Here is a 21,889-nt window from a genome sequence, read left to right on the forward strand (position 1 = left end):
ATGGCTTTCACTACTTTTTTTCATCTGCTTAAGCATAAATTTAAGCTATCCCTGAAACTGAAAACGTTGGCGTTAAATATCTACAAATTTAAAGTGCTTATTAACTCCACACATTAAAAACAAAAGGACCGTAATCACTTGTTCTTAGTATTTTCGACTCATCACTAATTTTCGGTTGACTTCGAAATGCTAAATAAATTATTCCAAGAAAGGATGAGCTGAACTGGAAGTCAATCCAAATTTAATGAGTCACAAAGTATTGCTCGCTTTAAGCGGGGTTTGCTCGTTGAAAGTGAAATATGCTCCTGTATACTTAACAATGTACCATGCATGTATTTCTGATTTTCTCGTCAAATTCAGGTTCTTGTAAAAACAGGACTCGAGTTCGACTGTTGTTATACTATCATGACAAAATAATCAGAAAATTGTATACAATGTTACTGGGCTAGAAAAGTTGACCTTCACGAAACTGTCAGAGTTGAACTGAGAAACTTTCTGACACACTCGATCATACAACTGTGAAAAATTTATATGAATAATATTTCAACTGCAATTTGTCGATATTTTCCTTACCTGGCCGAGACACTCCAGCCATAGAAGAATGCCCATCGGGACTGAGTAGCGTTCCTTCTCCCGTGACCCTTCCCCATAATGGCGGACTTTCTGGTCTCGTCTTGGTGTCCATTTCTTTCCAACCGCAAGAATCCACTATAAAAGCGCAATCCCCTGAAAATAAATTAAGCATTTCTTTCAATCATTGTACAATATAAATCAATACCATTTTCAGATTTCGAGAATTTAAAATAATAAGTTTTTCTTCTAATTATTTCATAGCAGCTTCAGCACATAAGAAATCACAATAAAAGACCACTTTTTTAAAATCATTGTTAAGTTAACGAATAAATTTAATACCTTGTGCTTAATAATTACTAAATGAATTACCAACGTTTTAATGGGCAAAAATTACTGCAGACATCTGTTTCACGGTTACAAGGAACCCGTTTTTACATGCAAAGAAGTGTGAGCTCTAGGATGAAATGTCATTCGAGGAAAGCAACAAGGTGGAACAAAAGGCAGTATAAATAGCAAAAAAAAAAAAAAAAATGGAAATTAACAAAGCAAACAAGACAAAAATGACACCATAGGGGATTATTGGACAATATGAGGATGATTTCATTTAATGGACAAAGTAGATTGTTTACGGGATTTCTAGGAAATTTATTACTTAACGGTTTTTTCGTGATGAATTATGTCATAAATTTTGGCTTCATGGTGTCATTTTGTCTTGTTTGTTTTGTTAATCTACATTTTTTGCTATTTATACTGTCTTCTGTTCCACCCTGTTGCTTTCTTCGGATGTCTCCAAAAGCTCACACAAATTCATTGAAAAAGGCATTCCTTGTAATCCTGAAACACGTGTCTACAGTAATTTGGATTGTTAAGTTTTCAGTTCGTTCGAACTATAACAAAAGAAACAGTTCATGACATGAAGCGTATACAATAATAACCTTGAGTAAAAAAGTCTGCCATAGTTGGTTATAGTTAAGCAAAAGAAAGAATTTTACCTGATTTGCTCGCCTCTCTTGGAATACCTGCATTAAAGGGGGGAAAAAAAGATAATTTTAAAATCTACAGAAAATCTCATGAAATTTGAAAGTAAACTAAAAAATCACTTATATGACACAAAAAAATAATTGAGTTTAATTTGATGTGTAGAAGTTTCGCAATGACTAAACTTGTTTCGATAGTTTTAAATTCCTACGTAAGAAATATTACTTGTAAACCTGTTTCCTACTTTTTCCTTTTTGTCTGTTTTCTTCTGGAAATATGATTTTTTTTTTTCTTCTGCGTAATTACTTCTCTTAATGCATTCAAGTTTTAGCCTACGTCAGCACATTTTTAATGAAAGGGAAATGGTTAAAATAATAAATAAGGGGAAAGTAGAATTCGGGTACAGTGTACTGGAACAAAAGTTTTGGGGTAAACTCCCTTGACACTAGAATGGCTGACAACCAAGTGAAATTTATTTATTTCCTTTTATTTTCACAGTGGTTATTAATTTTACCCTTTCGTGTAAAAATTTCCATTTTTAGCTTCAAAACTATAATTTTTACGTAAAAAGGAACTTATGAAATAGTTTTGTACCAAAGATGTGATGTACCTAAATACCACATACTTAGGACTGCATGCAGGAATGTAGGTTAGAGTAGAAATAGGCACTCAGTTCTGCACATATTTCATATTATTATTTTATTATAGTAAAGTCATAATGGGGTCGTTTCCAAAATTTTAAAAGTATTTTTTTTTTCGAAAGAACATGCTTAAAAACATAGGATCTAACCATTTTTTAAATAATTTGTTTAAGTTTAATATTTCTAAAAATCGGCGGCGCTCTTTCATCTTTTAACGCTTTTGTCGATGACATCACAAATAATGAAATGCCATTCAATGTAGCCATTCACAGAACAAAATATTTAATTCGCATTTTTACTCACGTGCATTGGCAACGATATGGTTGATAGCAAGGGTAGAGCGCAATTTTAATTCGCTGCTTGATTATCATAACGTGGAAACGTAACAGAAAGGTGCGGCAAAGTGCATCATTTGTGACGTCATTAAGACCACGCCTTGTTTGCAAAATCTGACATTTAAAAAAAATAATTAGAAAATAACTGTTCGGAAAATGAAAGAATTTTCTGAGTCCATGTTATTTTTCTTGCTTATTCTATCAATTTCAGTGACTAAAAGTACTACTTTTGACTGAAGGAAACAACCCCATACTCGAATAAAGTAACTGATGAATATATATGCCACTTTCATACTCAACAAAAAAAACTTACTGGGGCAAGTTCCATTGTTTAAGGCAATGTCGTCTATAGCGATGTCGCTTTCACCTGGCTGATTTATTTCCGCTTCAAAAATTACCTAAAATGCAAATTTGAAATATATCTGAAAGTAAATACAGTTTAACTATGCAACAATTAAACTTTACTTAAAATACAAATAGCGAATCAAATAGAAAATGAAGGAAAGTGAATAAATTCAGTTTTTTCCAGATCAAACCAGTAAATTTCTAGGAATGTTGTGTATTTAATGACTTCAGATAAGTAACACGTAAGTTGAAGAAAAAACAAACTACTTTAAATTAAGTAAATCGGCTTCTTGGAAAGATAAATATTTTCAGATTTCAAATGAAAAGAAGATCCATTCCTTACTGATCAAATTTTTGTCTGATGGAAATTGTTCGGTACTTTGAGATATTATGATTTCAAAAAAAAAAAACAAGTGAAAATTGTCATCTATATAGTTTAAGTAGGTAAGTTTCTTAGAAAATATGGTATTTTAAGATTAATTTTTAATCTTCTCTGATCTAGTTTAAGTTACTTAGTACAATTACGAACATCTGGTATCTAAAGATTTCAAATAAATCGAGAAAAAATTATTTACTGATGCAGCAGTAAAGGAGAATGGAAACAGTTGAGCCTCTTTTTTATTGGAGCTCATTACTTTTATTTGATTCTATAAAACTGTAGACCTAACATTTTGAATTGTCTTTTAGTGTATCAATATGTTATGCCATTTTTTAAATGTGTACATTAAAATAATAGATTTTAAATATAAACTAACAATAGGTAAAATGATAATGTCCCTTTTATACAAGAAGTCTTGACCCTGGCGTTCAAGGGACTTGATCGCCGGGAAAACAAGTGTACTTACGTAAAATGTGTAGTACATAAAAGTTAATTATTTATCATTGAAACTTTGAAATTGTTTTTTCATAAAAAATCAAAAATGTTCATATCAAATTAAAAGTAAAGTAAAACCAAAACAATAAATGTAAGACTTTCATTCAACAAACAAAAATAACTCTATAATATAAAATGACTAGCACTGTTATCAAAACTTATAACCTTTTCATCAGTCTTGATGAAGTATTCAGTGAAATCTAAAAAGTAATATTTAAAAAGTATGATTCTTTTAACGTATCATGTGTAAATCAAATAAAAAAAGCAGTGTTTTAATATCATTAATTGTAGAAGTAATTAAAAATTCACAGTATCAATCACCTGAAGTTCGTGGTTCACGATAAAAGAAAATTTATAAATTCAACTTCAAATTTTGTCGATGCTTTTGGGAAAACAAAAAGCATCCGACACACAGTGAAGGTAATTTAATTTTAATATGGTGACGGAATACGGCTCTCGACTTCCACGTCTCTCTTTTGAGATAGTTTGATTGAGAACGCTTGCAACAGCATTTTTTTTTTTTTAACTTTCGTTGTTAATACGTTTTTTTAATAGGCTCTTTATCTATGGACTTTCTTTTGTAATCCTTTTACATTTCTGTATGTTCAAAAGATAGTAATATGTACTTGAGCATGTATTTAATCATGCTGAAGGATACTTGATCTCGGATCAAGACTTCTCGATTCTAAAGGCTCAAGTGTCCTTAAGTACACTTTTCGTACAGTAAATTACTGTAAAAAAGTTACAAAATGGTCATTTAACAAGATGATCGCTCGGACAAAAATATTTTGAAAACATTTAGAAATAATAATTTTCTTTCACGTACACGAAAGGGTCTTGGTAGGGAAAGAGGTACTTCTCCTTTGTACCACTGATCAGGAGTCAGTGTTCCGGTGTACAATTCCCAAATTGGATCTCCCGTTGCATTTGTAGTGTTGTCGTACATGTACACCCGTAGTGCTCCGACGCCTGCGCCATACAGCGAGGTCCAAAAACTCAAGCACAATGCACTGCCATTACCTTGAAACAAAAAGAATGTAAATAAGCCATAAAGTGCAAAATCACAGCAGTTGGTATTTGTTGCAGAAACAACGTTAGCTTTTTTGTCCCCCCGTTGTTGTTTCGCTGTTGACAGGGGTGCCCACCTGGCGGGGGGAGAGTCATGGCGCAGACTGAGCCATTGAAATTTTTAGGGTTTTGAAAGGTATATTTGTCTTTTTTTGGGGGGGGGGGAGAATCTTGATTTGGGGGACTCGTGGTATTCAATGGGGTGTGCCTTGGCTCTTGGGGGAAGAGGATGGGCACCCTTGATTAACATCATATATTTTTTAGCGTTCTTCAGAAAACAACACAATATTCCTATTTCAATTTTTCAGACTCAATTTCACTTGCATTGAATTACTTCATAAAACACCGTGTATCTCTGCATTCCGAGTGAACATGTTTTTATTATGTACTAATAAAATCATTACATCATTTTATTTTTAATGTTAATACATATATTCCCTCTTTCAAGAACAGAGAGAATGTTTTGACTAGTTAGTCTCCAGTAGGTATGGGCAAGCTATGCAACGCTTATGAGACTTAGTGATTGGTCATTCTCTTAAGTAGCGAATTAGTTTTCAGCTCCTATATTAAATTTGGTATTCGCATGCACGAAGAGGTCCCAATTTAGTTCTAATGTTTTAAAGGTTCATGAAAATTTTCATGCGCTATATTTCAATCGCGTATAGCTCAAAAATGGGAAAGTTTCAAAAAATTAGACCTCCACTTTCAGATTCAGGGCCCTCAATTTATAACAGAACCAAGTTTCAATTTGTTTTCGGGGAAAATAAGTTCATGCCGTTTCCTTGTTAGAATGAAAACAGGAATAATTTTGCTGCTTTTAGGAATATCGTTGCGCACAAAAAAGAGCTTCGAAAATTTTTGTTAACTTTTTAAAACATGCCTTAAAAAATAAGTCTGAAATAATGATCTTAACATTTTTCAAAGTGCTCATCTGCTTTCCTATCAATATGAAATTCGAGACGGACGCAATTTACTGAACTAAAATAAAGTATAATGGATTGATGATTTTCATTGTTACGTTTTCAACTCATTCCTCAAAACAATTTACCAAAAGGATTCAGAACTGGACTCCAAAGTTGAGCTTTATCTCCAGGCTTATTAGGGTACGATGAGTCTATGTAAGCATAGCCACCTGCAATACAAAGAATAAACAATGTTTTTTAACCGAGTCATGAATTATTGTTTTATTCCAAGAGAGTTTTTTCAATGGACAAAAAAAAAAGAAGAAAAAAGCATTTTAATGAAAATTAGTTTGAGTTATATAATATTGTGAGTTGAAAATATTTAGCATATGAATACCAATACAAATAACGAGTAAAATATATATATAACTTAGTGCCAAATAGTTCTCCCAGATATATATTTTGGAATCCTCATGTATATAATAGCCAAAACAACTGATCGAGTAACGCTCAAACGAGACCAGCGATGAAATTATTTATAAACATGAGTTACTTTACAATTGTATATATTTTTGAGAGAAAATAGCTGACATTCTTAATATTTTTATTTCAACTGCTGCCAATTTTTTGACACCAAAAAGAGTTAATGCATTCAACCTAGCTGATTTTGCCAAAAAGGAACAATTGGACATAGTTATGCGACCCAAAATTTCAACGATCAAAATATTCCCAAACAGGTAGTTGCTTCACTCAAACGAAGTTAAGTAATTTTCACCTGTCATACTTTGACAGGTGATTTTCTAGTTAAAGTAATAATATCAAAACAGCTAGGCATCTTGCTTATCACAATGACTTGTAGAACATAGTAATTAAGCGATTCTGTTTACGAGAACTCAAAATTTGATTCAGTTAGCAGTTACTTGTAAAATATTGATTCAGCCCTGAACTTTTAGAATATTTTACAACTAGTGATTGCAATTCCTTTATACCGGTGTACCGAATGCCAGTATTTTGTTCTATTTTGCAGTTTCGCGATGCTGGTATTGGCTGAGGTAAAGTACCGGTATCTCCAGTATTGGCTGCAAGATTTATTTATTTTTAATTGAAGAATTTAATATGACTTATTAGGCATTTGCTGACATTTTAAATGCGCAATTTTTTCATCAATGATACAGGTTGAAAATCATTCATTTGATGCCAAATTTGACTTTAAAAACACGATTTAGTACAATGAAAAAACGCATTGGAAGAATACAAAAAAAAAATATATTTTTGTCACTGTATGATGTGAATAAATCACATTTTCAAGCATTTATGTTCAACACATAAATGCACGAAAATGTACATTTATGTGCTGCACATACATGCACATAAAAGTCCATGTTTATTGTGTGTTACACGGTACCATCAGTAGTTTTCGAAGATTTTCATTGGGTGATACACGGATCTCAGTGATAAACGTTGGATTGGTTTCAAACCTTGAAGCTTTCAGTGATGGTGATCGCGAATGCAACACAAGTAATGTAATGCCCGTTTATGCAGAAACCCAGGGATAGAACGTTCCCTGACATCGGGAATTCAACACAAGGCATTAATTTTTACGCACTTCTCATTTGTCATTTGACTTATTAATTATTTTTCAAATCTTAATCCAACACAGGTTTAAACGGCTGTAATTTCAGATGGTCTTTTTTAAGTGTTTCGAAACAGATTGGATAAACTTACCAGTTTCACGCCATGTGACACTGCTGCCGTGATCTCGTGATGGCCCTGTGACAGAGCTGCTGCTGCCACGACCCATTTTCCAGTCAAATTCATCGCTTGTGTTAGAATTTGTCCAATTGCAAAAATCATGTTCAAATGTACAATCCCCTAAAATAAGAAATTATGAGCAATAGTTAAAAGCATAGTACATAACCTTATCTATGCACTAAAGCTTATATTTATGCATCAATTGAATTGAAAAATTTCGTGAATATTTAACACAATGAATACGCGCAATAATCCTTTTTCATTGAATTTTTGGATTTCAGTGAAAAACTTTTTGGTGTTGGTGTTTAGGTGCTTGAAATAAAGTATTTGAATTGGACAAATTTTCTTGAATATTTAACACAATCACAGCTGCTTACTGCAGCATATGGATTCAGTGGGAAAATTTAGGCGTTGGTGGTTACGCAATTGAAATTCAAAACAAACTTTCATGATCTGAGAAATGATTCCAATTTTATAACGTATTTTAAGATAACAGAATACCTCTTTTGAATAACAGACTAAGCTGCCAAACTTAAAACAATTTTTTCGGTTGCGAAATAAACATTTTTAGACTACAATTGATGTGAAGTTTGAAATTAGCTCATAAGCGGCTAAACTAGCCGTCCTGGAAGCTAGTACAAATAATAAAAAATGTCCTCATAATATACCTTTCGACTGCTGTTGTTTTTATCGTTAACGATTTGTAGGAAAGGAAGTTGCAATTTTAAAGTAAGAGTTTCATAAATTATGCATTATCAAGGGAAATAGCAGGTTTTAACTGTTTCAATAACTGAAGTGCATAGATACGCTGAAATACTACCTGTACACCTACTGAGACGTATTTCATAATTAATTTTTTACAATTTATAACGCATAAATAGTAAAGGTGTTGGTTGGATTGATTTACTTGAAGATCACTTGACATGCTTATCATGAGTTTAACTATTGTCGAAAATCGTCGTCGTTCCAGTAAAAATCAATGAATCAAAAAAGTCGAAAAATCAAAAAAGTCGATGAATCACGTTATAGTTAATTGTTTCCTGAAACCAATGGGGTGGTTTCCTTCAGTCAAAAGGACTACTTTTCGTCATTGAAATGGATAGAATGAGCAAAAAAAATTACATGGACCCAAAAAATACTTTCATTTTCCCAACAGTTTTTTTTTTTCAATTGTATTTTTTTAAATGTTCGATTTTTCAAACAAGGTGTGGTCTTTATGACGTCATAATGATGCATTTTGGCGCATCTTCCTACCACGGTTCCACGTTATGATAATCAAGCAGCGAATTAAAATTGCGCTCTACGCTTGCTATCAACCATATCGTTGCTAATACACGTGAGTAAAGATGCGAATTAAATATTTTGTTCTGTGAATGGCAACACAGAATGGCATTTCATCATTTGTGATGTCATCGGCAAGAAATGTAAACAATGAAAGCGCACCGATTTAAGTAATTTTTTAAAAATATTAAACTTAAATAAATTATTTAAAAAAATGGTCAGATTCTATGTTTTTAAGCATGCTCTGTCAGAAAAAAAAATGCTTTTAAAAGTTTGGAAACGACCCCATTATAAATTTTAAAAGTTGTATCAATAAACTTACAGAAACAGTTACAAGTTTGTAAAACGATTTTTGCTATTTTTCATAATGAAAGTTTAAATTGACAATGTTCCAAAACTGGAGTTTTGAACTTGGATACTTTTAACTAAAAGTTACATGATAATCACTTTAAATGATAAAGAGAATGCAGAGAAACTAGTACCTATCATATAAATTACAATAGATTTAGTCATAAATTGGGTTGTCTTACCCGCACAGAAACCGTCCGTTAAATAAATGTCGTCAACAGCAACAAATCCCCTTCTCCTCAAGTAAGTTTCTCTTGGAAAAGCTTCATAAACCAACTGTAAATATTTATTAATAAATATAAATCCAGGGCAGCGTAATATTATGCAAAATAAATTTTCTAGCAACTTCATTTTATATTTTTACTTACAAATGGTTTTACAGCATAAAGTACAGTTATTTTTTGTAAATATTTTCTTGAACTTTCACTATGAAAAATGTCTTTCTTCAAATTTTGTAACCTATAGATAATATGTCGCAGCGAAATTTTATTCCAAAGTTCCGAAATTTCATATTTTGATGGGATATGTATGATTTTTTTCTGCTTCTTACAAATTTGCGCAGTATAGATAGTTCTAGGTATTATGCCCTTATGTCTAAACAAAGTACCCAAACAAAAGTTAACACTTTAATGTAACATTTATGAAACCTCGCTCTTTTTTTTAAATTGTCAGTTAAATTCCGGAATCCGATTTTACCTATTTATGGGGACTACAACCCATCCGTCACTTTGATATTTTTACAAAAACAAATGCCAACCACTCAGAATAACGACAATGTTTAGAATGACTAAAAAACCTGGTATTATTCAATGAAAAGAAATCTCTTCATTGTAGAGATGATTTGGGATACTATTCACCGGGGGTAATACGTAATTAATTGAAATGTCGGAAAATCATTTTTTTTTTTTTCAAACCACTTAACGTTAGCAAGAAATTCATAAATGCGCATACAAAACAGTTGGCAACTGCTTGCTTACACTGCGAGACGTAAGAACTCTAAATTCACTTCTTTATAGAGCGAAGCGTAAAAGTTTAAAAGTTATTTTTCCCCTGTAATAATTGCCCGTCGGAGTGTACATACAGTACATCGTTGCCAATTTTGTGATAAAAGCGTATTGACATGAGCGGCACGTCGGGAACATCTTTGCAGCGCAAGTGATTTAACTCTTGAGTTGCAATTGCACTATTTATGTAACCGCAACCAGGGCTCCGTGAAATTCTCGTTGAGGGTTCGGCAAGAAGTCAAAAGACTTTATTGTACTAATTCCGTAAAAATGAAATAGTTACACTATTAATAACTTTAATTGAAGTTCACATTGAAGTATTGCTATTTTTAAATTTATCTCCTGCTGTGTAGCATGTTTAAACTTTTTGCGTAATAAATATAAAAATCGTCTGCTCTATTTATTGTTTCTTTGTAACGGCAACGCTAAAAAAATTAAACAAAAGAGTTAGAATACTCTGAAGCGCATATTGACCGTTCCCAAGCGGTAATTCTGTAATCCACGCTATGGCTTGGTTTCTTCCATGCTCGATAGATGGCGCCACTACTTTTTCATGATTTTTTTTTTTTTTTTTTTTGCTTTCTTTTCAAAAATGTCTTGTGTCTTTTGAAGTTTTAACCATGGATAGCTTATCATCCGGCTTTACTTATTCAAATATTAATATTACAAACGATCAAAACGAAAATTTAACTTACAGAGTAAAGAAATCACTGATGAAAATGCTGCAAATGTAAGTTAAAAAATTTTTTTTCTTAATTTAATTGCGGATAATCCCGAAAAAAAAAAGATGTTGTTAAAGGGACAGAACAACCGATTTAAGCTATTGGAATTTAAAAAAAAAAATGTGAAAATTCATGTGCCTAAAGGTTTAACGTTGTAATTAATAATTTAATCAACGGTCTAATTGATAACATTATATGCAGTATTCGGGGGGGGGGGAGTACATATGTATATAGTGTGAAATGTAAGTCAGAACAGCTCTTTTACAAAAGTACTCCAATACGCTTTCTAGTTTTTTATTTATTTATTTATTTATTTATTTATTTTGAAAAACAAAGACACACATATATATACAGTGAAATCCCGTTAGAACGAACTTCAAGGGACCTCAAGTTTTGTTCGTTGTAACAGGAATTTCGTTGTAATGGAATTCAAATAATGTAATGACAGTTATATTGGGACTGAAAATGTAGTTCGTTGAAACGGAAATTTCGTTGTATTGGTATTCGTTGTAACGGAATTTCACTGTATATATATATATATATGCCAATGAATTTTTTTTTGGTGGCGGGGGGGGGGGGGTGTGATCGCTACCCATGTTTTACCCATGTTTTGTAGCATTTTTTAAAATTAATTTTCTGTTTAGTTTGTTCTTTAAGTTTCGTTGTTTTTTCCACCAGTACTTACATGTTCTTTACTTAATTGCTATGTTGGGCCTTTTTTGGTTAAAGATTTTTTAGATTGTATTTGTGTTTTAATAAAAATTGAATTAACCTCTCTTTTGATTGGCTTATACAGATTTATCTTAAATATGCTTGTTAATTTTATACACAGAACTGGTTACAGCAACACAGTGAAGATACAAAAAGTACTTGGCGTGTTGCAACAACATATAAGAAATCAGGGAGATTTAATAAATACAAAATCAGCTATCGCTGTGTGCATGACAGACAGAATAGTTTCTGGGGATGGTCCTTCAAAGCATACAGGATGCACTGCCAAATTGACAATCACAATGCAAAGGCAAGTTACTTTCAATTAAATGTATATATAACAGAGTTTGAAATAGGGTTCAATTTCTAGAAGGGGAATGTTCCCCGTTACTTCAGATTCCAGGGGGGATTTTTTGAATTTCGGGGAGAATTTTTATAAGTTCTGAAAATTTGTTTACAACTTTTTTTTATAATTCATTTTTTATTTCATTTTTCTATTTATTCATTTTTAAATTATAATTTTTTTGGTGTAATATCAGTCCAACACATTTTCAAATAATTATTCCTTAATTTTGCAATTTTACTTTATTATTCATTTTCAATAAAATCTTTTACAATTAAGTAACATCACATACACTCAATTATTTTTTTTAAATAGAACATTTTCTGGTTCAAATTATCCGAATGGGGTTCGGTCCCGATTGTTTAGAAAAATATTTCTACTGAACAAAGACTTTTTTTCTGACGATCAAAAAGTTAAAGTAAAAATTTGCCTATAATTTTCCAAAACGGACTGTCGTTTCCAGCAGTTTTCGGATCGCATTTCGACCGGCGGATCGGAATTAGTTGATATAGGCAGATCGGAATCGGTTGATGTAACCAGTTCTGTGTATAAAATTAACAAGCATATTTAAGTTAAATCTGTATAAGCCATTCAAAAGAGAAATTAATTCAATTTTTATTGAAACACAAATACAATCTAAAAAATGTTTAACCAAAAAAGGCCCAACATAGCAATTTAGTAAAGAACATGTAAGTACTGGTGGAAAAAACAACAAAAGTTAAAGAACAAACTAAACAGAAAATTAATTTTTAAAAATGCTACAAAACATGGGTAAATAAAACTAAGGGTGAATGTGTCCCTCCCCCCCCCCCAAAAGGAAGCGATCACACCCCCCACCACCAAAAAAAAATCATTGGCATATATATATATATATATATATATATATATATATATATATATATATATATATATATATATATATGTGTGTGTGTGTGTGTTTTGCAAAAAATAAATAAATAAATAAACTAGAAAGCCTATTGGAGTACATTTGTAAAAGAGCTGTTCTGACTTACATTTCACACTATATACATGTACTCCCCCCCCCCCCCCGAATACTGCATATAATGTTATCTAATTGATATAGTTGTATCAATTAGACCGTTGATTAAATTATTAATTACAACGTTAAACCTTTAGGCACATGAATTTTCACATTTTTTCTTAAATTCCAATAATTTAAATCGGCTGTTCTGTCCCTTTAATAACATCTTTTTTGGGGGGGGATTATCCGCAATTAAATTAAGAAAAAAAAATTTAAAACTTACATTTGCAGCATTTTCATCAGTGATTTCTTTTACTCTGTAAGTTAAATTTTCGTTTTGATCATTTGTAATATTAATATTTGAATAAGTAAAGCCGGATGGTAAGCTATCCATGGTTAAAACTTCAAAAGACACAAGACATTTTTCAAAAGAAAGCAAAAAAAATCATGAAAAAGTAGTGGCGCCATCTATCGAGCATTGAAGAAACCTAGCCATAGCGTGGATTACAGAATTACCGCTTGGGATCGATCGATATGCTTCTGAAGCTGTAAATGTTGTTTTCTCCTTTCCGTCTTGTCAGAGATTTTAATGTTATACTTCATGCAAATATGTAAATAAAAATCTTTCGTTACAAAAACTGAAGAATGTGATTTTATTTACTAAGGAAAAGAAAATCATTCCTTTTTAAATTCCGAAGAAGTGGAAAGAAGATACAGTTTTTTTTTCCCTTGAAAGCACCTAGACGAGATAAGTACTTTGTTTTATTGATTTATAAGCTTTTTTTATAAGAAGTTTTAAGAACTGACATTTTATTTGTTTTCTTGCATAAGGACTTTTTCTGGTAATTATTTTTAATATCATATGCCGTTTGTATTACATGTTAAGGTACATGAGCAGTTGTTTTAGAAATTTTTAAGCAATTTTCAATTTTGAGTGATTTAATGATTGATAATGTTGTAAAGAAACTAACTCCAATGTTTTTTCAGAATTTTGTCACTACATAAATTAATGTCACTAAATGTTGTCACAATATGTTTTTAGAATTTCGCCACTATATGTATATTCAGAATTTTGTCACTACGTTTAAGCTGCTGCCTTGAAAGTTGTTGAAAAGAGATCATTATTTTCTACTCATTTATCATACGTAAAAAATATTTCAAAAAATATTGACACTCGATCGTTACAGTTCTTTGACATTTGATGTTGTCAAAAGATTTCTGTAAGGTTAAAAATAGGGGTGTGACATCGATGTCTCTGTCTTGGAAACATCAATGTTTTTGTTAAAACATCGATGTTTTTCTTTCGATGTTTTTGGACCATCGATGTTTTGGTTTCGATGTTCTTTCGATATTGATGTTTTAACATTTTAATTGAAAATTATCATAAAATTTGCTCCAATTTTCTCGCTAGGTATTTAGGTTTACTTATGGAGTTCCCAAAAAAAAAATCATTTTTGGCACCCATTTTATAAGATCAATTTTTCTGTGCAGAGGATGGTTTTTGGGAAGATCACTACAAGATAGTAGAAGATTAACTAGAGTGAGGAAGGGGTCAGAACTATTAGAAGAACCTGACACTGGTAATCTGCAGGGGTAGAAGTAGTTCTATATATCCTATATTTCCTATATTTTCAAAAATAAGCATCAAAAGTGTAATATATTTCCTATATTTTTGAAATTGTCTTATATTTCCTATATTCTTATAGTTTGTTATGAAAAATTGAAGAAAATTATCATTGAAAAGCCTTCTGGTCACTTGATTCGCACTTTCTTTCACGACTTGACAATTCAAGACTGCTTAAAAAAAAAGATGCTTGTTTATAAAAAAAATCTATTTTTACAAGCAATCCTTATTGGAATCTTTGGCCAGCACCCGTCTCTTTAAATTTTGTAGAGTATTTTTGACAAAATTTTCAATTTGTTTTTAGAGAAAGCTTCAATGATCTATATTTTATGACAAGCTCTCCAAACTATTGATGAAGCACTTTGTCAATGAATTTTCACTAACAACAAAATGCGGGGAGATTATTAATGTTAAAAAAAAGTTCTATTTGAAATATTTAAATGTAGGTAATTATGCTAAAAATAAAAATAAAAAAGATAAATTAACCCTGCCTGGATTCAAAATTTGAACTTCTTACTAAAATCAGAATTTTACCTTATTTAAACTATATTTTTAGCCGAATTTGTTATTAAAAAAAAAGGCTTTTCAGAAATTTAAAAAAGAAATAAAATTTTTACAGGATCCTTCCATTGATATGTCACCATCTTGTTAAAAAAATTGAGGAATGGGGATTGGATGTTACTTGGATGTAAATTAATTCATTTTGAAAAAATGCTTCGTAATGATAAAAATTGATCAGCTTTCTAGATGCAAATACTTAGGTTTTTAGTAGTGAAAGTCTTTAGCACCTTTCATAAGATGTAGCATCAGTTGAAAGAGGTTTTTCTCGCAAACAAAAAGATACAGACGTAAGAAAGATCATCTTAAAGCATTGATTCTATAATAAGAGTTTTAAGGTTAAGGTACTGCAGCTGGGAAAGCGATAAATTATGCATGCATTACCAAGGAAAGAGTTCTGTTTTATCATGATTTATTATAGTACTAAATACAAAATTCATAAAGAAATGGAAAATTCTTGTAGAGATGCATAACAATCAGAGGCAAAAGAAAAGCTTCATGTATCTTCTCAAAAAAAAAATATTGAAACTTAGAGAAAAAATTGAATTTACACAGTCTGATTAATGTAGGCAGTCAAGTCATAGAAAATGGCCTTAAACGTAAATACATATGTATGTATAAACTTTTTTTTCTTCTGAAGCTATTCTTTAAGATCTGCAGACTCATTCTAAGTAAAAGTTATAACTTTTATTTGGGTTTTTAACTGTATGCAGAATGTTTAATTGAAATCATTGATAATAATTTATGCAAGAATATCTAGGTTATATATACTATGTACTGTTTATTTTTTCATATCAGTATTATTCATAAAACTTGTCCTATATTTGTCCTATATTTTTCGTGGAAAATTTCCTATGTATTAAAAGTTGACCACTTCTACCCCTGAGTCTGGAGCCAGAAGTAGCAGTCTATTTCAAGGCCCCAGTTCTTAAACTGAAGGGAAATTCCATACGTCACTACAGCGAAAATTAACTTTAAAAATTCAGAGCTGGTAATAGTTGTTTTAAAGTATTTGATAGTGATCGCAACTTCTGTTCCATCGGAAAGAGATGTTTCTCTGACTGGTGGGATAGCCTGCGAAAAGAGAAATGTGCTTCTGGGGTACAAAGTAAAAAACTTCTTTTTCTCCAAACTGTCAACACCAATATTCGTGGTTACTTATCGACTTCCACCAACTAGTCGTCCCTCTATTACTTACATTTTATGTTTAATTATTAACTAACAGCGCAACACATATTTCTTGCTCTTAAAAATAATTGTTAGATTTAATTTTGTATTTTTAAAATAATTAGCACAACTTTTTCTCATCATTCAACTGACGGTAACTGATTTGATACATTTTTCCTTAGATTCTTTTTTTATGTAGTTTACTTTTACTTTCATTCAGTTAAAAAAAATTTCCTTATTACTATAACTAGTATTAACCGGTGCTTGTCTTATTATCAATTTTTGTCCTACTATAATACCAAGATGTTGCGAAATTATTCTTATTTTAAATTATATTCATGATTTGAGGTTCAGTATTTTCAATATATTCGTCGGGTATGTATTCTTTTGTATTGCTTAAATTAGTATAGTACATTCAAAAATGTATGTTATACATTGATAAAATGATCAATGTTTTAAAGCATCGATGTTTGGAAACATCGATGTTTTTTGGTCGATGTATCAATATCATCGATGTTTTAATTTCTAACATCGATGTTTTGAAACATCGATGGTTTGCCATCGATGTCGTACCTGTAATTAAAAATTGTGGCAAACGCTAAAGTAATGCATTTAACTTTCTGTAACCTTAGGTTGTATGAAAAATCACATCTGGCGATCAATTTGCGCAATTAGTAAAAAAATCGATTTTTTATTTTTAAAGGTTTACCAACCAATAAATCGCGATTTATTTAAATCAAGATTTTCTGAGTTTGAAGATTGAAATATCAAGATGTAAGACAGCACTTTCACCATCTTTCATTTAGAAGAAGTCTACAGGTTTAATACAAGTTAGTATTAAATCCTTACTTATTGTTTTTCCAAACAACAGATAAGCATGTTTTTTTTTTTTTTTTTTTTTGTTATCAACAATAATATTTTCCACTCAGAAGAAAGGATCACTTAAAAATTCAACTCACGAGTGAATTCCTTTTACGTATTCTGTAATTTTCTCTCCTAATTCAATCTTCATTCAATGAGGAGATTCACTCCACTGCTTAGCAAAAATAGAAATAACCTTCCTCCTATCAGTACAATGATTCTTCAAAATCTGTCCTTTCGTTATGTGATTTTTCGCTACTTCATTTTCCACGAAAAGACATTTCGCCATTTTCAAAACATTAATTTTAAATTCCTGCCATTTTCTCACAATGTGAAATGTTTGTCTATTTTTATTTTGACCTTTTTTTATTATTTTCTCTGTGACTCATTATTCATTACTTGTCTCCAGCTACTCCAACATATAAAGCATTGGTTCCTTGTTTAATTAAAGCTTAACCGCTGTAGAAGGATGTAATTTGTCTTTGAGAAATAAAAATTAAAATAGCATTGATGATAACATGTATTTTATGTTCATTTTACACTTCAAACATGCATAAACGTATATCTGAAATGCTCAAAAATCATAACTCTTCATTTTTTTATTCAAAATCCTTTTTCACTTTCTTCAATTTCTAATAGCATACAGAAAAAAGTTTTGGATTCGTGATTTTTTTTTTTTTTTTTTTTTTTTGAATTTCGAGATTTGGACGTTTGACGGAAATGCCCAGTTTTAAACAGGATAATAAACCTAATGTGCTGCATTTTCCATGACAAAAATCTTAAGATTTAGATCTGTAGAAATCTTGAAGGATTCTTTTAATATTTTAAACCTTTTACCGCTTAACCTTCAAAATATCAATATCTGAAGTTTTCGTGCAGAAAATTTGCGCTCTTTGACCACCCGCCACCCTTCCGGGTCCCTTACCCGGCCTGGCAGAACGGGCGATAAATGCTTGTTTACGTATGTACTTTCTCTTCATGAAAAAAAATTTTCAATTCACCTTATGATATTTTCTTTTTTTAGTCAATTCTTGGTCTATAAGAGTAGAAGAGCAGTAACTACTTCGTTTCTCTTTAGTTGAAAGCACTCTAATTTTTATTCTGCAAGAAATCTCATTTTCAGCTTAAACTAAACTAATACTCATTTTTCTGATAATAGAACAGTAAAACTTATGTGACATAGAACTAAAAATGTATTCGTATGACTTGCTATTCATTGAAAGCAGAGTCAAGTAAAGGTCTTTAGTTTAAAATTGAGAAAAGACCGATTGTGTTGTTGAAAATAACGTGCTTTCAAATACGGCTATCAATAAAGTGAAAGACTTACAACAATTGCTTTTACAAAAAACTAGATCATGAATAATATCGCACCTCCGTTTGAATATTGCCAAAGATTTCTCAATGGAGCAGTCAAATAAAAAAAGTCTAGCACTAAAGAATACTTCTGAGGTGCTTAAAATGTTAATAAAATAACAATGAAACAGCCGGTTCTGTTGCTGGTGAAGGCGGTTGCAGAGGAACCGGCTCTCTGGTTCGTAAATTTTTTCATAATTCGGGTATAACTGGGTGTGAAGCACTGATACAGAAAATCTCATGGGAATTTTACCGCATAAAATACTCTTATTCATTGTAGTTGGTACATTTATAGGAAAAGCTGGGATTGTCATCAATGCTTCTGCTTTTTATCCAACAGTTAAGGTAATAAAATTATTTATTACTTTCATCATGGCAGGGATTTTCGAAAAATGCTGTTTATAAATGAAGTAGCTACGGAATACATTTTCACTCAGCAATGAAAATCGCTCATTCGTGATATTCCGATTCATAAAATTTATTAGTATATGCAAATATATTTTGTGAAGTAACCCTGCCGCATTTGTCAAGGAAACAAGTATAAAAGATTGTCGTAACCTCCATAGGAATGACTTGTCAGATATGATGACTTTGAAAAATTTGATGTACCACAGATGTTAGTTATACTTCCTAAATACAATTTTTATTCTTATATGCCATCGGTATAGGAATGCGAGATGCGTGTACGGAAAATGTATAGACTCGAAATTTTGTGGTCACTCTTAAAGCAGGAGACTGGAGAAAATGTCCTTCCCCTCCAACCTAGAGAAAGTGAAGATGACTGGTGATGCCATCTCTCGATGGTCAAGACAGTTATTGTTGATCTGTGTTAGAGAAAGCAATGGCTTACCAACTATGTGCCCTTTAATGCACACCATCCGTTTCGGGACGTTGAAGTGGCAAATTCTGTAATATCATTAAGCTTTCACATTAGAAAAATATTTATGCTATTAATAATTAGGGCAATTGATGAACTTTTTCGAACATTAAAATATGCCATTCCGGACAAAGGGTTGGTTCTAAAAAATTACTGAAAACCTTTTATTCTTACTCTGAACGCTGTCTCGCAAGTGAATGATACTTTTCCACTCTGCCATTCGCCATCTGTAGAGTCCCGTGTCTCCCAGATAGTGTAAGTGACGTCCGTTGCATTGATCAATACGCGCAGGCCTCCGACCGACAGTCCTTGCAGGCTGTAACTGAAGTGAAGACACTTGCCTTTGGAAGAAGTCGCATTGAGAGGATGAGTAGGTAACCAGGCCCGATGAATGAGTCCCGATTCATCGCTGGACATCCGAGATAAGTCCATGAATGCGTAACCACCTATCCAAAATTTCAAAGAAATAAAGGGAAAATACAATGAGTGAAATTGAATACTTTGAGACTAAAAACTGTCTCATGTACTTCAGATATTTTGAAGTGGAGCATTTTGAGAAAATTTAGAAACTTCTGTTAATGAAGAACATTTGACATAACATTTTTCATTAACAGAGAGATCATGTCAGACTGTAGAAGGCTCGGTTTTTGATACAAGAAAGTTTCTTTCGGGCTCGGGGGGACTGGCTCGGATTTTGGTCCGAGACAATATCACTCGGGCTCGGGCTGTCAAAAATGACCCCGAACTCATCTCTGTATAGTATTACACTCATGCCATCATTGATGCCATGATGGAAAACTTTTCTAAATGGTTATTTTGGGAAAACCTTTAGGCACTTCGTCGGGATCAGCTTAATGACAGGAGTGGTAGCAAAACGTTTTCCTTTCAATATAGTTTTTATTTTTCAGATAAACCAAAAGCTACATGGTGCTAAATGGGGGAAGAGTAAAACATATGTTGGGAAGAAGGGAGCTTTTTTTTTTTTTTTTTTTGGTTAAAGCATTGCATTATATAATGTTGGAGTAACACGTAATTCGTTGAAATGTAAACTCATTTCATTGCAGTTTTAATACAATGCATTCTTCATTTGGTAGGAATTTTCTTTTATTTTTTGTGGCTTAAATCATCTCTTGAAACCTAATTAAAGTGAACCTATAAGCACATGTATGCTCGATATTACGTTATGGCACATCTCTCTCATATCAACACGGGGTTATGAAAGTGTGATATGAGAGAGAGACATGACTTTTCAAAGTCAACTGCTCGTTTAAATATTTATTTATATTCTGATCAATTGTGAAAAGATAACAAAAGTGTGGAAAGAAGCTAAGACAAAAAGATGACGTTTCACGGTCACATAACTTATTTATACAACTTAAAGGAAAATTTATTGCCCTTTAAAATCTTTGTTTTTATAAAGATATTATAATACGTTTTGTGTACAAAACCATTCTCCGCATATATCCTATAATCCCTCCCATATCCCTTCTATAACATTTAAATACTACTCAAAAGACAAAAATATGTATTATATTTTAAGAGATATCTAGTCTTTTGAAATGTTGCCGCTGGATCATAAGTGCTTTACAGATTATAATCACTAAAAACCAACTTTATGGAATTGCAATTAATTACTTTCTTGTAAAAAGATATTGTTAAACGAAACGGTTTGTAAAGACAAGAAAACAATTCAGTCTGGGGGAAAACTGATTCATCTTTAATTAGAAATGATGTAATCGAATTCAACAAGTGATTAGCCTTGCGTCCTTCCACCGAAATGGAAGACTTCTTCTGAACAAAAGAACTTTTTGCACCCGCCAAGTTCAAAAAATCAGATATTGTTAGATGAAAGTTACTCAAGCAACAACTTGATGAAATGTTGTTACCTTTCCATGAAGATATTAATAATAATTTCGTGGAATTTGTTACGATATTTTTTTCAACGTGAATGATCTTTCTGTTATTTAAATATAAAAATAAATTTCGTTATTTCTTTCATACTTTTTGCTGAATCTGCTCTCATCGAATTAGCATTTTTTAGACGCATCACTTAAGTAAAGGAAAAATATTTAATTATAGTAAACGTGGTTGAACACCTGTTTCGTTAGTCAGAGGTCAAAAGAATGAACGATCCTCTGATGAACGGATCATTAAAAGGAACGACATTGCCCACCTCTACTTGCCACCTTCTTAACTTCGTAACGACTACTGCTACATCTTATATAATTAAATACTGAGCGTATGTATTTATGTATGTACCTATGTATCTATGTAGTCATTTATGTATCTATGTACAAGTTACTTCTCCCGAACGACAGTGAACTGACCATCGAATCAGGTATGGATGGATTCGTAATCTTCCCGTCTTTATGTTTGGCTATTTAACATAATTCTCCGGTAATAATTAGTGGATACCCATTAAAAACTATTAATGATGACACTTAGTTTTTTTCGAAGGCTTTCCTCTATTTAAATTATTATTCAGTGCTTCATCTCAACTTTCCGTAACAATGCTTTTAGTAAAATTTATAGCGTGAAGAAAGTCGCTGAGACGAAAGATCTGTTGCCATTTTTTTTCTCGAATATGAAC

The 21,889-nt window shown here is 31.7% G+C and overlaps 1 protein-coding gene across 1 annotated transcript in view; it reads right to left on the bottom strand.

The window, feature by feature from the left end:
* Positions 1-21,889, bottom strand: part of LOC129223839 (MAM and LDL-receptor class A domain-containing protein 1-like) — a 57,068-nt gene that overhangs the window by 16,455 nt on the left and 18,724 nt on the right. The window contains exons 5-12 of the mRNA XM_054858203.1: positions 19,474-19,745; positions 9,280-9,373; positions 7,442-7,588; positions 5,863-5,946; positions 4,573-4,766; positions 2,841-2,925; positions 1,566-1,592; positions 574-726 (exon numbers count right to left, since the gene is read on the bottom strand). Of these exons, the coding sequence (XP_054714178.1) occupies positions 574-726; positions 1,566-1,592; positions 2,841-2,925; positions 4,573-4,766; positions 5,863-5,946; positions 7,442-7,588; positions 9,280-9,373; positions 19,474-19,745 (1,056 nt within the window). The remainder of the gene's footprint in view (positions 1-573; positions 727-1,565; positions 1,593-2,840; positions 2,926-4,572; positions 4,767-5,862; positions 5,947-7,441; positions 7,589-9,279; positions 9,374-19,473; positions 19,746-21,889) is intronic.

The sequence above is a fragment of the Uloborus diversus genome, chromosome 6 (genome assembly GCF_026930045.1).
Source record: "Uloborus diversus isolate 005 chromosome 6, Udiv.v.3.1, whole genome shotgun sequence".
NCBI classification, from domain to species: domain Eukaryota; kingdom Metazoa; phylum Arthropoda; class Arachnida; order Araneae; family Uloboridae; genus Uloborus; species Uloborus diversus.